The sequence below is a fragment of the Tasmannia lanceolata genome, unplaced genomic scaffold (assembly GCF_043159265.1).
Source record: "Tasmannia lanceolata isolate RefF3 unplaced genomic scaffold, GAP_Taslan_0.1 ptg000005l, whole genome shotgun sequence".
In the NCBI taxonomy this organism is placed as follows: domain Eukaryota; kingdom Viridiplantae; phylum Streptophyta; class Magnoliopsida; order Canellales; family Winteraceae; genus Tasmannia; species Tasmannia lanceolata.
Window position 1 is genome coordinate 290434 of NW_027518682.1, and position 12004 is coordinate 302437.

A 12004-nucleotide genomic window follows, 5' to 3' on the forward strand; every position below is an offset into this window, starting at 1 on the left:
ATCTAGAAAGGTTCCTAACATCCCATCTCCCTTATTTTCAATCTTATCCTCAATGTTGATCGGGTACAATGATTCAAGATGCGTTACAAAGTCGCTTCTTTAAGATGAAATTCACCCCCACCATTCCATTGATGCGCAACAGGGAATCTGCTAGTTCACCCTCAAGATATAATGAAGCCCAACATACAAAGCTTACATATGACTGTTGACGCTTCGCACAAGCGGAAACAATCTCGATTGGTCTCGGCTGACTATCTTTAGCAGTTTTGTTTGAAAAATAAAAGGACAAGATGAGTTAGTGCAGTTATTAAAAGATGGTAGTGGCAAAATGATTAGCAAATAAAAATGGACGGAAAGGGGGTTGGGACAGGGAAGGGGTTGGGACGTTACGAGGGGTTATCTGCGGGCGTGATTGAAAAGAAGAAGGCTGGTGGGGTTGATTGAAGGTGTTTTTGAGGAGAGGAGAGGAGAGGATGGAGGAGGAGGAAGGAGGGGGTATGGGGCTGAGAAAACGATTGTCGGAGAAAGGTGAGGTGGAGTACAAGAGCAAGGCGGGGACAGCGTGGAGCCATTCGTACCTGAATCAGAAGCCATGGCACCCCTTGTCCTATCCCAACCAGCGCCGTAAGTGGATCGCCGAACAGACCGACGCCCAACGCCTCCGCCGATCCCAAGAAGTTGCAAGAGAGGTAACCCTTTCCTTCCCTCCCTCCTTTTTTTTATTATCTCTTCACTATTTCTCATTCCTTTAATTCGCAGTTTGCCCAGGAGCAGGACTTCTTCCGACAGACCTCTCTCATCTCCAACAAAGAGAAGGAGAAGGTAATTATCAATTTCCTTCTATCTCATTTCCAATGAATTAGGGTTTCATCCCTCAAAGAAAGATTTGTCGTCTTCAATAAGATTAAACCATTCCATTGTATAATTGGGAATTTTTTACACTATCCTGAATTCAAAACAAGAAGATTCAGTTGCGATACATTATCTCACTCACACAACATGTATCTTCTCCATTTCTTTTGCCAGCTCCAATCCAGTTCAATTACACACTGTATTATTGTCCCTTCTCCACTAAGATGCATTTGTATTGGCACTTCTGTTGTTTTAGTTGATTCCCTAAACTGCTAATTGTTCCTTACCTCTAACATTGTTCAAACTGGCTTTTCTTCTCATTACCTTCCTATGTATGTGTGGAACCATACCATATCATCTTTATGTGCTTCTTCATATTGTTCAACATTTATCTATCCTTTACTCGCAAAAATATTGCCTTCTTTCTTCACTCGTTCCATCCACTATCTGAATCATCTGCTGTCTGCTAGGAAACCTGATAAAGTTTACGCTTCTAAATCCTATAGATGTTACCCCTCCCTGATTGCTATCTGAATCTTACCCCCCTACCTCTCAATTTGCGTAGTGTTTTAATCTCCAGGGATTCTAAACTCACAGGAAGCCCTTGTAGAAAAGGGCTACAAGGGCGGCTCCATTGGATCCACGTCATCCTGAGTGCATTTATGATGGCACTGATAATGTTAGAAGGAGATGACGTGTATCCAATGGAGCCGCCCTTGTAGCCCTTTTCTACAAGGGCTCCTGTGAGTCTAGCATCCCTCTTTAATCTTTTCTATGCTCGTATTTTACTTCTGCACTTCAAACGTGTAGGTGGAAATGATGAAAGCAGTGAGCTTTATGTATGTCCGCCCACCTGGTTATAATGCGGAGAGTGCCAAAGCTGCAGAGATTGCAGATGAAAGAAAAAAAATGGATCCAAGCAGTGCTTCTCAAGGCCCTACAGATGGTGTTCATACTGCAATGTACTGTAGATTCTCTTTTCCCTCTGATAAGTGTCCTCCAAGCTTTAGTGTCATGTTTGTGCGGTGATTATTGACTTCAAAATGGGCCAGTTTGAGATTTTTTCCAACTTTCTAGTTCCCGTCCATACATAATAGATGATTTTTCATTTTTGTTCTTGTAGGCCAGAAAATGTGACTGTTAAGGAACATTCAGGTGAATATAAAAAGAAACCCAGGCCAAAAGATGTTTTTGGTCGTGCTTTACCGACAGAAGAGGAATTCGAGGTTCTGAAAAATGCTCCACGGTATGTTTAAACTAAATGCTTTGAATATTTATTAGTAAAAGTAACCTGTATTTTATGCAATTAGCTTAGCCAGATAGTAAAAGATGAATTATAAATAGCCATGAATGTACTAAATGCTTAGGAGACAAAGCAACTGTTGAGATATTAGATTCACAAACAACCAATATCTAGGTGTTCAAGAAACACAAATAAGCAGTGTCAATACATATTTAGCAGCAGTGTAACTTTTTGGTACAAACTTAAGGTTCCTGACTCATTTCTGGGAACTTAGGAGAAACATAAGGTTTCTCCTTCAGTTTCTTAGTTACAAAAATTCCCACAATGAAATAAATGTCACATAATTATCAATTGGCAACTAGTAATTTCATAATGATCCTGAGCCTTTAAAAAATAGTCTTCAATAGAGATTCATCAAAGTAAAATGGAAACAAGAAATTCTAATAAAAGGAAAAACTAGCTAAGCAATCAAACAAATCAGATCTCAATCTACGTCTAACAAACAAAACAGAAACAATAAATTCTAATATAAGGAAAAACTAGCTAATCAATCAAAGAAATCAGATCTCAATGGACGCCAACAAAGAAAATCAGATCTATTGCATAAAAAGTCTAACTACAGCCCAAAAGGTATCTGGCAAGATATATGAATGATATGGTGATAGGTTCAGGGTGAGTCGTAAGGGAAAATGGAATGAGGAAATATTATGGTTTAGGTTGCGGAGAAAGATTCATAAAAGGGGAATATGGGTAAAGCTAATGAATAAATATTATAGTTAAGGTTGGCGGACACCTTGGAAGCAGAGGTGCATGCAGTCTACCAAGGATTAAAGATATTGGCAAGAGATTGCCTAGACAATGTGGTGGTAGAAGGGGACTTTTTGAACGTGATCCGTTGGCTAAATAGATCGGAGAAGCATCCTTGGAGATTTGTTAGGGTGTTTGATGAGATGTTTAATTGGATGGGATATTCTTCTGTGGTATTCCAACACGTTCGGCGATCCACCAAAATGGTGGCGGATGGGCTTGCTGGAGATGGTGTGACTAAGCAAACTTTGGCTCTATTTCACTCTCTTCCACCTTGACTTTATCTCCCTTTTTGTAGGGATTAGCTTTGTTCTCTTTTGTTTCTTTCATCTCTGTACATCGACCATCTCGGTCTTCATCGTTTGCAATAAAATTGGCTACCATTTTCATTAAAAAAAAAGAATACAAAAGCATGATAGGAAGGCGAGAGATAATGAGATAAGAATCAGGAATAGGAGTGGATACAAGGTTGGTCTCGTTACCTGGGTGACAAATTGTAGTTGACGAGTCCAATTGACAGGGATTGTGAGTAGTAGTGGTCTTCTTCTTTAGCCTTCAAGAATAGACTTGAAACTCATTGTTGCCTGCCTAGATCTTCACATTCCCTTGTTTCCTCCTGTCCTCCTGTCCTCCAGTCCATGGAAAAAAATCAAATTCAGGTACCAATTGAGTTAAAGAAGACGACTCTTCACCTCCACATTCTCTCTCCCCCTGAAGAGTAATCTTTGTAGTAGAGAAGTAGTGTACGAATTTAAAAACATGCTCACATAGTTCTTCCTAGTGGGAGGATGGTAACATATGTACCCCCCCTCCCCTCCTTCTTTGTCACTTAGCATCTCAAGAGCACACATTTCAACGCCTTGGGATCAAGTTTCTTTGTAGGGGGTCCCTAAATGTGAACAAAGCAAACACAGCCAAACACTCTAGGTGCTAGGGAGAAAAGTGAGAAAGCAACAAATAAAACTTCCAGTGGAGCCTTAAATCCTAGGCAACCGTATGATATTGGCAATGTGTTGTTTGCAACAGTGATTTGTTTGCAACAAGCCTTACAACATACCATTCCCAAAAAAAAAAAATCCTTATAACATGGCTTATAACAAGGCTTTACCTTTATGCATATCTGCGACATGTCTTTTTTTTTCTTTTTTTATACCTTAGCCCTTGAAGTTGCAATAATCAAGTTCTCTTACTAATGCAAACAGAAATCCGCCATTACATCGAGGCTTTAAGCTAGAACTTGCATAGTTTGCAGTCATTGGAACTCTCTATCTTAGCTTCTTTCAGTTTTTTCGTTACCATGATTGCATTGTAGCTATTACATGTGATGTTCATGATATTGGCGATGTGTTGTAGACTGGAGACAGGTCTGCCTGCAAGGGTAAAACCATTTGGAGTCGAAGTTCGTAATGTGAAATGTGTTAGATGTGGAACATATGGTCACCAAAGTGGTGATCGTGAATGTCCATTGAAAGATGCAATAATGCCAAATGAGGAAAGTCGATTGAAGAGAGATGATCCCTTGACAGCTATCATGGCACACATTGAAACTGTTGAGGTATGTTCTACCCTCATCGGCATGCGTGAAATTCATTAGTTAATCGACCCTCAAAGCTCAATGTGTAAAGATCTTTAGATCTAACTGACAAGCTCAAGAACTTTTTGTCAGTGATAGTATCTTTTCCCATGAATATGTGTATTGGATTGATCAATGGTTGGTAGCAAGTCAGCTATCCATCAATTTATGAAGTATACCATTTCTTTTCTCCAAATAGAGTTCTTTAAACCAAGGTTTTAAATCTCAGTTTCGGTTTTGGTTTCGGTACAAAATCTTGTAAAAATTTCACCCAAATTTCACAATTTCGGAAATTTCCGAAACGTTTCACCGAAATTTCTGAAATTTAGGGTGAAATTTTGTACTTCACCGAAACTTTTCACCGAAATTTTACCGAAACGAAACATTTCGGCTGAAATTTCCGAAACGTTTCAGCGAAGTTTGGTACTTTTCCGACTCACTGGGAATTTCGTTTCGTTTTCCACCGAAACGTTTCGGCCGAAATTTAAAACCATCCTTTAAACTACCAATTTCCAACTTCCAGGATAAACAATATTCACTAGTAAACATACACAAGTACTGGTTGTTTTTTTTTTGGGGGAATGGTACACACACAAGTACTGGTTAAGCTCTAGAACAATGGAGAAGCCATGATAAACTGTCTAAGATTACTTGCCACCTAGGTAACTGTAGAAGGCCGAAGTGGGTAGCGTGTTTTTGGTTGCTATTGAAGAAGATAAAATGTGTTAAGTTTTACACTTTGAATTTGATTTGTACACCTGCAAACTAGCTGTTGCACATGTTTTTTTGAAGTTATATATATATATTTTTTTTAAAACAATCTCCTAGCCCAAGCTACTCAACTGGAGGAGCATAGAATGTTGTATGACGTTGTAACTATGGACAGAGTTCACTGCTATAGATTTTTCTTCCTCTCATATGACCCTCTCTCTTTATGCAGGAAACTTTTTTGTGAAACAAAGAAAATCCCTATAACTATTATTTTTTTTGGGAAAAGTAACAGTTTTCATTCCATTAAAGCAGAGATCAAGTTACAAAGTGAGGGGGACAAGCCGTCCCGAAAAGAAGAGCAGACCATGTGATCGTCTACTACATAAATACATAAGGAATCAACTAACACAGCTACGAAAATACAATAAAAAACCAAAAGAGCTGTCAGAGATGCTAGCAATCTGCTATCTAACACCATATTCATGATGGATATTTTGAACAACCTCAACTGTAGACAGATTCACCCCCCTCTTTGCTAAGCCATCTGCAACCTCATTGGCCGATCTTCTCATATGTTGAATTTTGGGGCAAATTGCACGAACCAAATACCTATAACCATTATATATTCCCCAAAATCCCTATGGACATTCTATACTCCCCAGTCTGCACTTGCCCAATTGCATTCATGTTGGCCGAGTTTAATAGCTTTATACCGTAGTCTAGCATTAATGGTTCCTTTATGAAATTTCCAATGTGAATGATTTTGGCTGCATCCTGATTTGTGCTCATTTGCAGCCTTTGAAGTGGGAGCTGAAGCAGAAACCAGGTATGAGTCCTCCTCGTGGCGGCTTCAAACCAGATGATCCCAATCAGCAGATAGTTGCAGAGGATATATTTGATGAATATGGAGGTAAGCTTGTCTCATGGAAATAAAATAATTACTTAAATTTCTTGTTTGCTTGGCTCAGAGATGTTGCATCTTTCTTTCCCAACACAGGATTCCTGAACGGTGGCAACATTCCTGATCTGCTGACCACTTTCTCAGCCAACAAACCTAGGAAGCATTCTAGAAGTAAAAGTAAGCACAAACACAGGTCATCGACACCTGGTAATGATTCCAATGTTCATAGCAAGACCCGGTCACTATCACCGTCAGACTCTAATGGTGATAGGGAAAGGAAAAGGTTGAAGAAGAAGAAGAAGCACACGAAAAAGAAACGACGTCACTCTGATTTGAGTATGTCTGATATCTCGGAGTCTGATCGGTATCGAAGAAGAAGCAGACACCAGCATCCTTGAACCAATTCAACATCCGGGTCCAAATAGAGGTTGGTTACTTCATGTACATTTTTAAACAGTTTATCAACACAAATATGGATATGGTGAATACTGTATTCTCTTACACCTATGATTCATTTATTAGGGGGCTGATAAATTCGCCCCAAAATATTCCCATCCACCCCCTTTACTGGTATTTAGCCCCTTTTACTGGTTGTGAAGCCCACAACCGGTAATCTCTCTCTCTCTCTCTCTCTCTCTCTCTCTCTCCAAAAGGCTGTCATCCCACAACCATAAGCGTACATGTTCGAGCTGCCCCAACACAACTGCCGGTTTTAGCAAGTTCAAACCCTGTCCCAAAACGCCAGTTTTTGCAAACCTATCCATCCACTGGCTCTCCTTCCTTCCGGCAATGTCGTTTCCCTTCAATTTCTCTGCTTCTAATCTCTATTGTGGTGGTTATGCCGACGACATGGCCTCATGGGATGCTGATAATTGGATTCTCCGATCTCCAGAAACTCCCTACGCCTCCCCATCCATTGACTATGACTAATCGATTGCCCGTCCCTTTGATTCCAAGCTCGACTACATGCCTCCATGGTAGATATCCTGCAAGAGATGTACGAAAAAGAGACAAGGTGGAAAAGAGACGAAGGTGGCTGTGGTGGCGGAGATGAAGGTTAAGAGAAATAGCAAGAAAATAAAAGAGAGACTAGTGAATTTGCAATCTGTAAAGGACACAAATATCAATAAAAGAGTGATTGTTGTTTTTTGGGGGTGGGGGGGCAATTGGGAGGGACTTATCACAGCCCTTCATTTATTACCTTTTGGTTGTTCTTTTTTTCTTTTTCTTTTTTTTTGTTTTTTAAGGAATTTAATTGTTTTTATTTCTCCACGCTTATTTTCAAGCTTTTAGGCCATGTTTGGTCACCATGAAAAATTATTCCAAGGTATACCTTCTACCAAAAGGGGCCACGCCCCCTCTTGGCGTACCATCTAAAGCCCCAAGAGCGACGCTTTGTCTTCCGTCTCATTAGCGTCATAAAATCTAGCTGCTCCAGAAAATGACATCACTCATCTCCCATTTGAGTCGCGAATAATACCCACAATTCCCGCTCACCCTGGGTTTTCTATGGAGCTTCCATCAATGTTAAATTTCAGCTAACCTACTGGTGGCGGTGATCATTTTGGTGCAATGGTATTGATGGGGACCATCGTAGGGCCATATTTTATTTTTTAAGTGTGTTTTAGGTGTCTTTTAAGTCCTTTAAGTTATAGTAATGGTATTTTAGTCTTTTACATCAAAATAACTTAAGTTCTTTGAGTTATTTATGTTTTAAATAGGCCCCACATGTGTATTGCGAGATTTTCAAGTAGGAAGCATGCGAAAGGGTATTTTGGTCCAAAAGTGTTAAGTTTTCTTTCGGGTGATGATATTTTCACCCCCTGCAATACGCATTCGGCCCCCCTTTTAACGTGATTTGACGTCAAAAAGCGTTAAAGTTGCCCACTGTTCACGTTATAAGGGGGGCGAATGCTTACTGCAGAGGGGGTGAAAATATCAGATCCCTTTCTTTTAGGGTTTAGAACTTTCTAGTTCTCTTCTTTCTTCTTATATATTGTAGAGAAATTATATGGTGCAAGGGCTTACAACAATAAGGCCTTTGTACGGCCTAAGTACCATCCTTGATATCTGATCCAACAGCAGCTCCTCAAAAAGTGAGCTGCTGTTGGATCAAATATCAAGGGTGGTACCTCTACCGTATTGTTGTAAGCCCTTACACCATATAAAATCTCTATATTGTAAAGATATTATGCTATGTTATGTTATGTTATGATGAATGAAAAGATTTGAAGTTTTTTCCTCTCGTGTGTATGTGATGTCTAGTCTTGCGATGGTGCAATACCTTGATCTTCCCTATGGTGCGATGCCTTGGATTTTTAGTTGGTGAGATTCCGACCTTGCTATTTATCTCTTTCATATTTTTTTTTCTACTTTTTCCCATAAATCACCTTTCCAGGAACCCGAAAATCTCTCTTCCATTATTTTCCTCTCATCTTCTACACAAAACCCCTAGAATACCCATATAAAAATTTCTCCAACTTAGAAACATCATTCAAACCCATTAATGCCCTATGCCCTTTTCATTTTTCCCAAAAAGTAATTCTACACCTCGGCATCCTTCGAAAGCTTCCCGGCATATGTTTGCATCACTCTAAACCTACCCTAAACCTAGTAGAAATATTTGTCCAACCTCATAACATATTTTAGGAACCAAAACCTAATTTTTGCCCACCCTTTTCACCCCAGCATCTCTTCTCCCACTCTCCATCAGATTTGGCATCGGACGGAAATATCAGTCAACTTTCGATCGTCCTGCATCAGGTATGATTTATTTTCTTTTCCATCACTACCGATTGTCACTTTCTAAGCACCTCTCCCACATTGTATTTGAGTGTCTCCTTCTCATTTCTACCCAAGAGAATGTGAATTTTAATGTCTCAGATGATTTTCCCAACTGTTCACTTTTTCTTCGAATATTCAGTTATTTCTTTCTTTCCAAATGTGCCACACTAGTGCCAATGGGCTCAGCCGCCATGGTTCATGTCCGATCTCCCCAAAAGGTCCATCTCTCCAGCTTTGCAATAGGGTCTTTATATATCTTGGCAGCACCCATGGTATACTGAAACCTTTGAAGATTGCCTGCCAGATATGGTACAGAAATGGGCAGTGCACTGTCAAGTGATCCAGCGACGACTCCATTTTGCAGAAAATGCACCACCTTGCAAGGTGAAAAACCAAATATTCAAAGAGAAAAAGGTGGACCGACAAAAAAAAATGGTTGATTCAACTCTATGAAGATTCCTGGGAGATAATCTTTATATGAATTGAACTGGTGAACTTACTGCTTGGGTGGATACCCCTCCTTTGATGGAGAAGTAAACGTAATTGTTATTTCTGCGCAGCCAGGAAGCCCAAGCTTCAAAAATAGTACTGAAGATAAATTATTATATAGACTGAAAATCCTACTGAACATAAACTATTAGATAGAGTGAGTTATGCAATTTACACATGGGTGATGCTGAGAATTTTTTGTTTGTTTGTTTCTGATTAATTCATATGATGAAAATGTTATATATTCAATCACGAGCAATTTATAACTTCAGCATTATTTTCTCTGATATTTGAAAGCATTTTCAGTGGTGATTTTGCCGTGGTTGGTGTGGATGCTTAAGCACAGATGATCCATTAACAGAACAGTATTGTGAGAGTACTGATCATCACTTGTTACTGGGCCAACCGGTGCCAGATTTTCACCTGGGCCATCATGAATTCTTGAATTGATACGAGCAAGAATTTTGGGGTTTCTTAGAATCGTAACAACCATAGATATTAAGAGAAACAATGGTTTTGGTCCACGCATCTATTTTCTGTAGCACGATATTATCTATGTAAGAGAGGACACTACCTATCTATGCCAATGGGACTAATCCAACCTTGGGCATCAGCTTCTCATGGCTGCATTTTTATTTGGCTATAAAGCTTGGTGATTTTCTCTGGTTTGATTTCCCTGTCAATCGAATTGGTGATTTTGTGGAATTATTTAACAACGGAAGTTGATTTTGCTTTCCCATTTCTTTGATAGATGCAATGTGTACGTTGTTGCAGAACCCTGTGAATAAGAAAGAGATTCTTTGTGACGAGAAGCTGAAGACCATATTTGATGGGAAAGACAGAGCTGGGTTTCTGGAGATTGCAAGGTTGCTGTCGCACCATTTCGTTAAGACTACCTGACTATCTCCTTCTACCTTCCCTTGCACTAGGACTATAGCCTATTTTGAGCTCCTACTACCACCTTATTATCAGCTTCGTTGTATGTGTTTCAGCCGTGCATTACCAAAAGTACTGCTTTCTGAAAATGGACTCTATGTGAGTTGGATTGTGTCTATGTACAAAATAGTCTGGCTGTGTTGCTTTTTTTCCTCTTCGGTCACCTGTCATGGGGGCTCTTAAAATGCTGGGTTTTGGATGGTCCTGTGCCTGCTAAATTAGGTTGTGTTGTTTAACATGTTAGGTACCTAACCAATACGCACGCCAAGCTCTAGAGCTGATGGAACACGTTAAACTAGGCCCTTTAAACTTGTCCATAAGAGGCCGGCCACACCTAGTCTCATACCTAGGTAGGCCCCTAACATAACACTTCTCGATTTAGGGGACTGTTTTTTTTTTTTTTTTTTCTTAAGAGCTGGTGAACTATGTAGAAGAGAAAAGTGGAGCAGCATCTCGTTCCAAAAAAAATCCCTGCAAAACGACTCCAAAAGAAGCTCAAAAAGTTGAAATTGGGAGAGATGCGAAGAATGGGTCTGATTTGCCGAACGCCATTCTCCTTTTTTCGAAATCATTCTCTGCAATGACAAAAGTGAATCAGCGCTGCTTGATAGAGATACAAAAATGCAGCTTGTGTCTGAACATTGGAAACGATATTTCCTTGAAGCACGGATACGACTTGTATAAGGATAGTAGTGCTACCATTTAGAAAAAAAAAAAAATTTGGAAGGATCGTAGTGCTGCTTTGCTTTTGATTTTACTTCCGTATTTCCCTTGAGTAGTCAATGCTGGTTCGACATTTCATACGTTCTCAGAGTTCAAAATTATAAAAAAAGTGTTCATTTGTATGTACATAGGAAAGTTATATACACAATCTTGTTCTGATAATGGCACTCTCACTCTTCTTAGCGGCTGTTTATAGCCTTTTGGATACTACACTGGCTTTTAACTGCTTACTTAAAAGGTGAAACAAAGAGGCGAGCCAATTATCAAAAGATGAAAGTGCGGATACCGGTTCTTTTGCGTGGAGACCTTAAAAGCACACTTTTGAAACTTGCAACTAGGTGCGGGGTGCCTCAAACGAACTGAAAATATCACCAGAGGGCCTAAAGACAGTGAGGATGGGTCTTTTTTCAAGAATGAACTTCAGTTTAATATGGTCATCTGTTCTCATTTTGTTACTCACGGAGCTTAGAATTGGAGAATTGAAAGACAGGGAACTGACACATAGGTGGAACTAAAAGATTAAGCTATCTTCATACATTGGTGTCTTGTTTTTATTCATATAGGCTGTAAGGCAGATATTCCTAACTTTTGTTATTTTGAAAGTCTGTATTTTGCATGTCGATTTGAGAAATATAAATTTTATTGTTTTTGTACTCTTGTATTGGAGGAGGTCTGAATGTTAGCGTATGCTAAAGGATTACCTAAGAGTTAATGTGCATAGCCAAGAGTAGCACAGTAAAATAGTCAACTTTCGTATATTATCATGCAAGAAGATATCATTCCCCAAAAGACATGCTTCTTTTCTTGTTTGTTTTTTTCCCCTTAAAGGAGAGATATTTCATCATCTCTTTTCCCTACATGTAACACTCCTTATTTTATCCATATTTGGATTAGCGATAACAATATCTTATGTAACTTAGGTCTAGTAAACGCAAATATCTCTCTCCTTTAAGAAACAACAAGAGACATCTCATAGTTTTAGCAA

At 39.4% G+C, this 12004-nt stretch overlaps 1 protein-coding gene across 8 annotated transcripts; it reads left to right on the top strand.

The window, feature by feature from the left end:
• Nucleotides 1-361: 361 nt before the first annotated feature.
• Nucleotides 362-11672, top strand: LOC143876969 (zinc knuckle (CCHC-type) family protein). Of its 8 annotated transcripts, XR_013250499.1 has the most exons (9): nt 362-689; nt 760-822; nt 1663-1814; nt 1976-2098; nt 4256-4457; nt 5982-6096; nt 6184-6514; nt 8353-8412; nt 8776-9005. XR_013250499.1 is itself a non-coding variant. In XM_077378648.1 (8 exons), the coding sequence occupies exons 1-7, from the start codon at nt 474-476 to the stop codon at nt 6483-6485; spliced, it is 1173 nt and encodes a 390-aa protein (XP_077234763.1). In that variant the 5' UTR covers nt 362-473; the 3' UTR covers nt 6486-6514; nt 11203-11672. The 8 variants fall into 8 exon arrangements, 7 of the variants coding, with proteins under 7 accessions (XP_077234763.1, XP_077234766.1, XP_077234761.1 ...); XM_077378648.1 differs by lacking the exons at nt 8353-8412; nt 8776-9005 and adding an exon at nt 11203-11672; XM_077378651.1 differs by lacking the exons at nt 8353-8412; nt 8776-9005 and adding an exon at nt 11258-11672.
• The last annotated feature ends 332 nt before the right edge of the window (nt 11673-12004 follow it).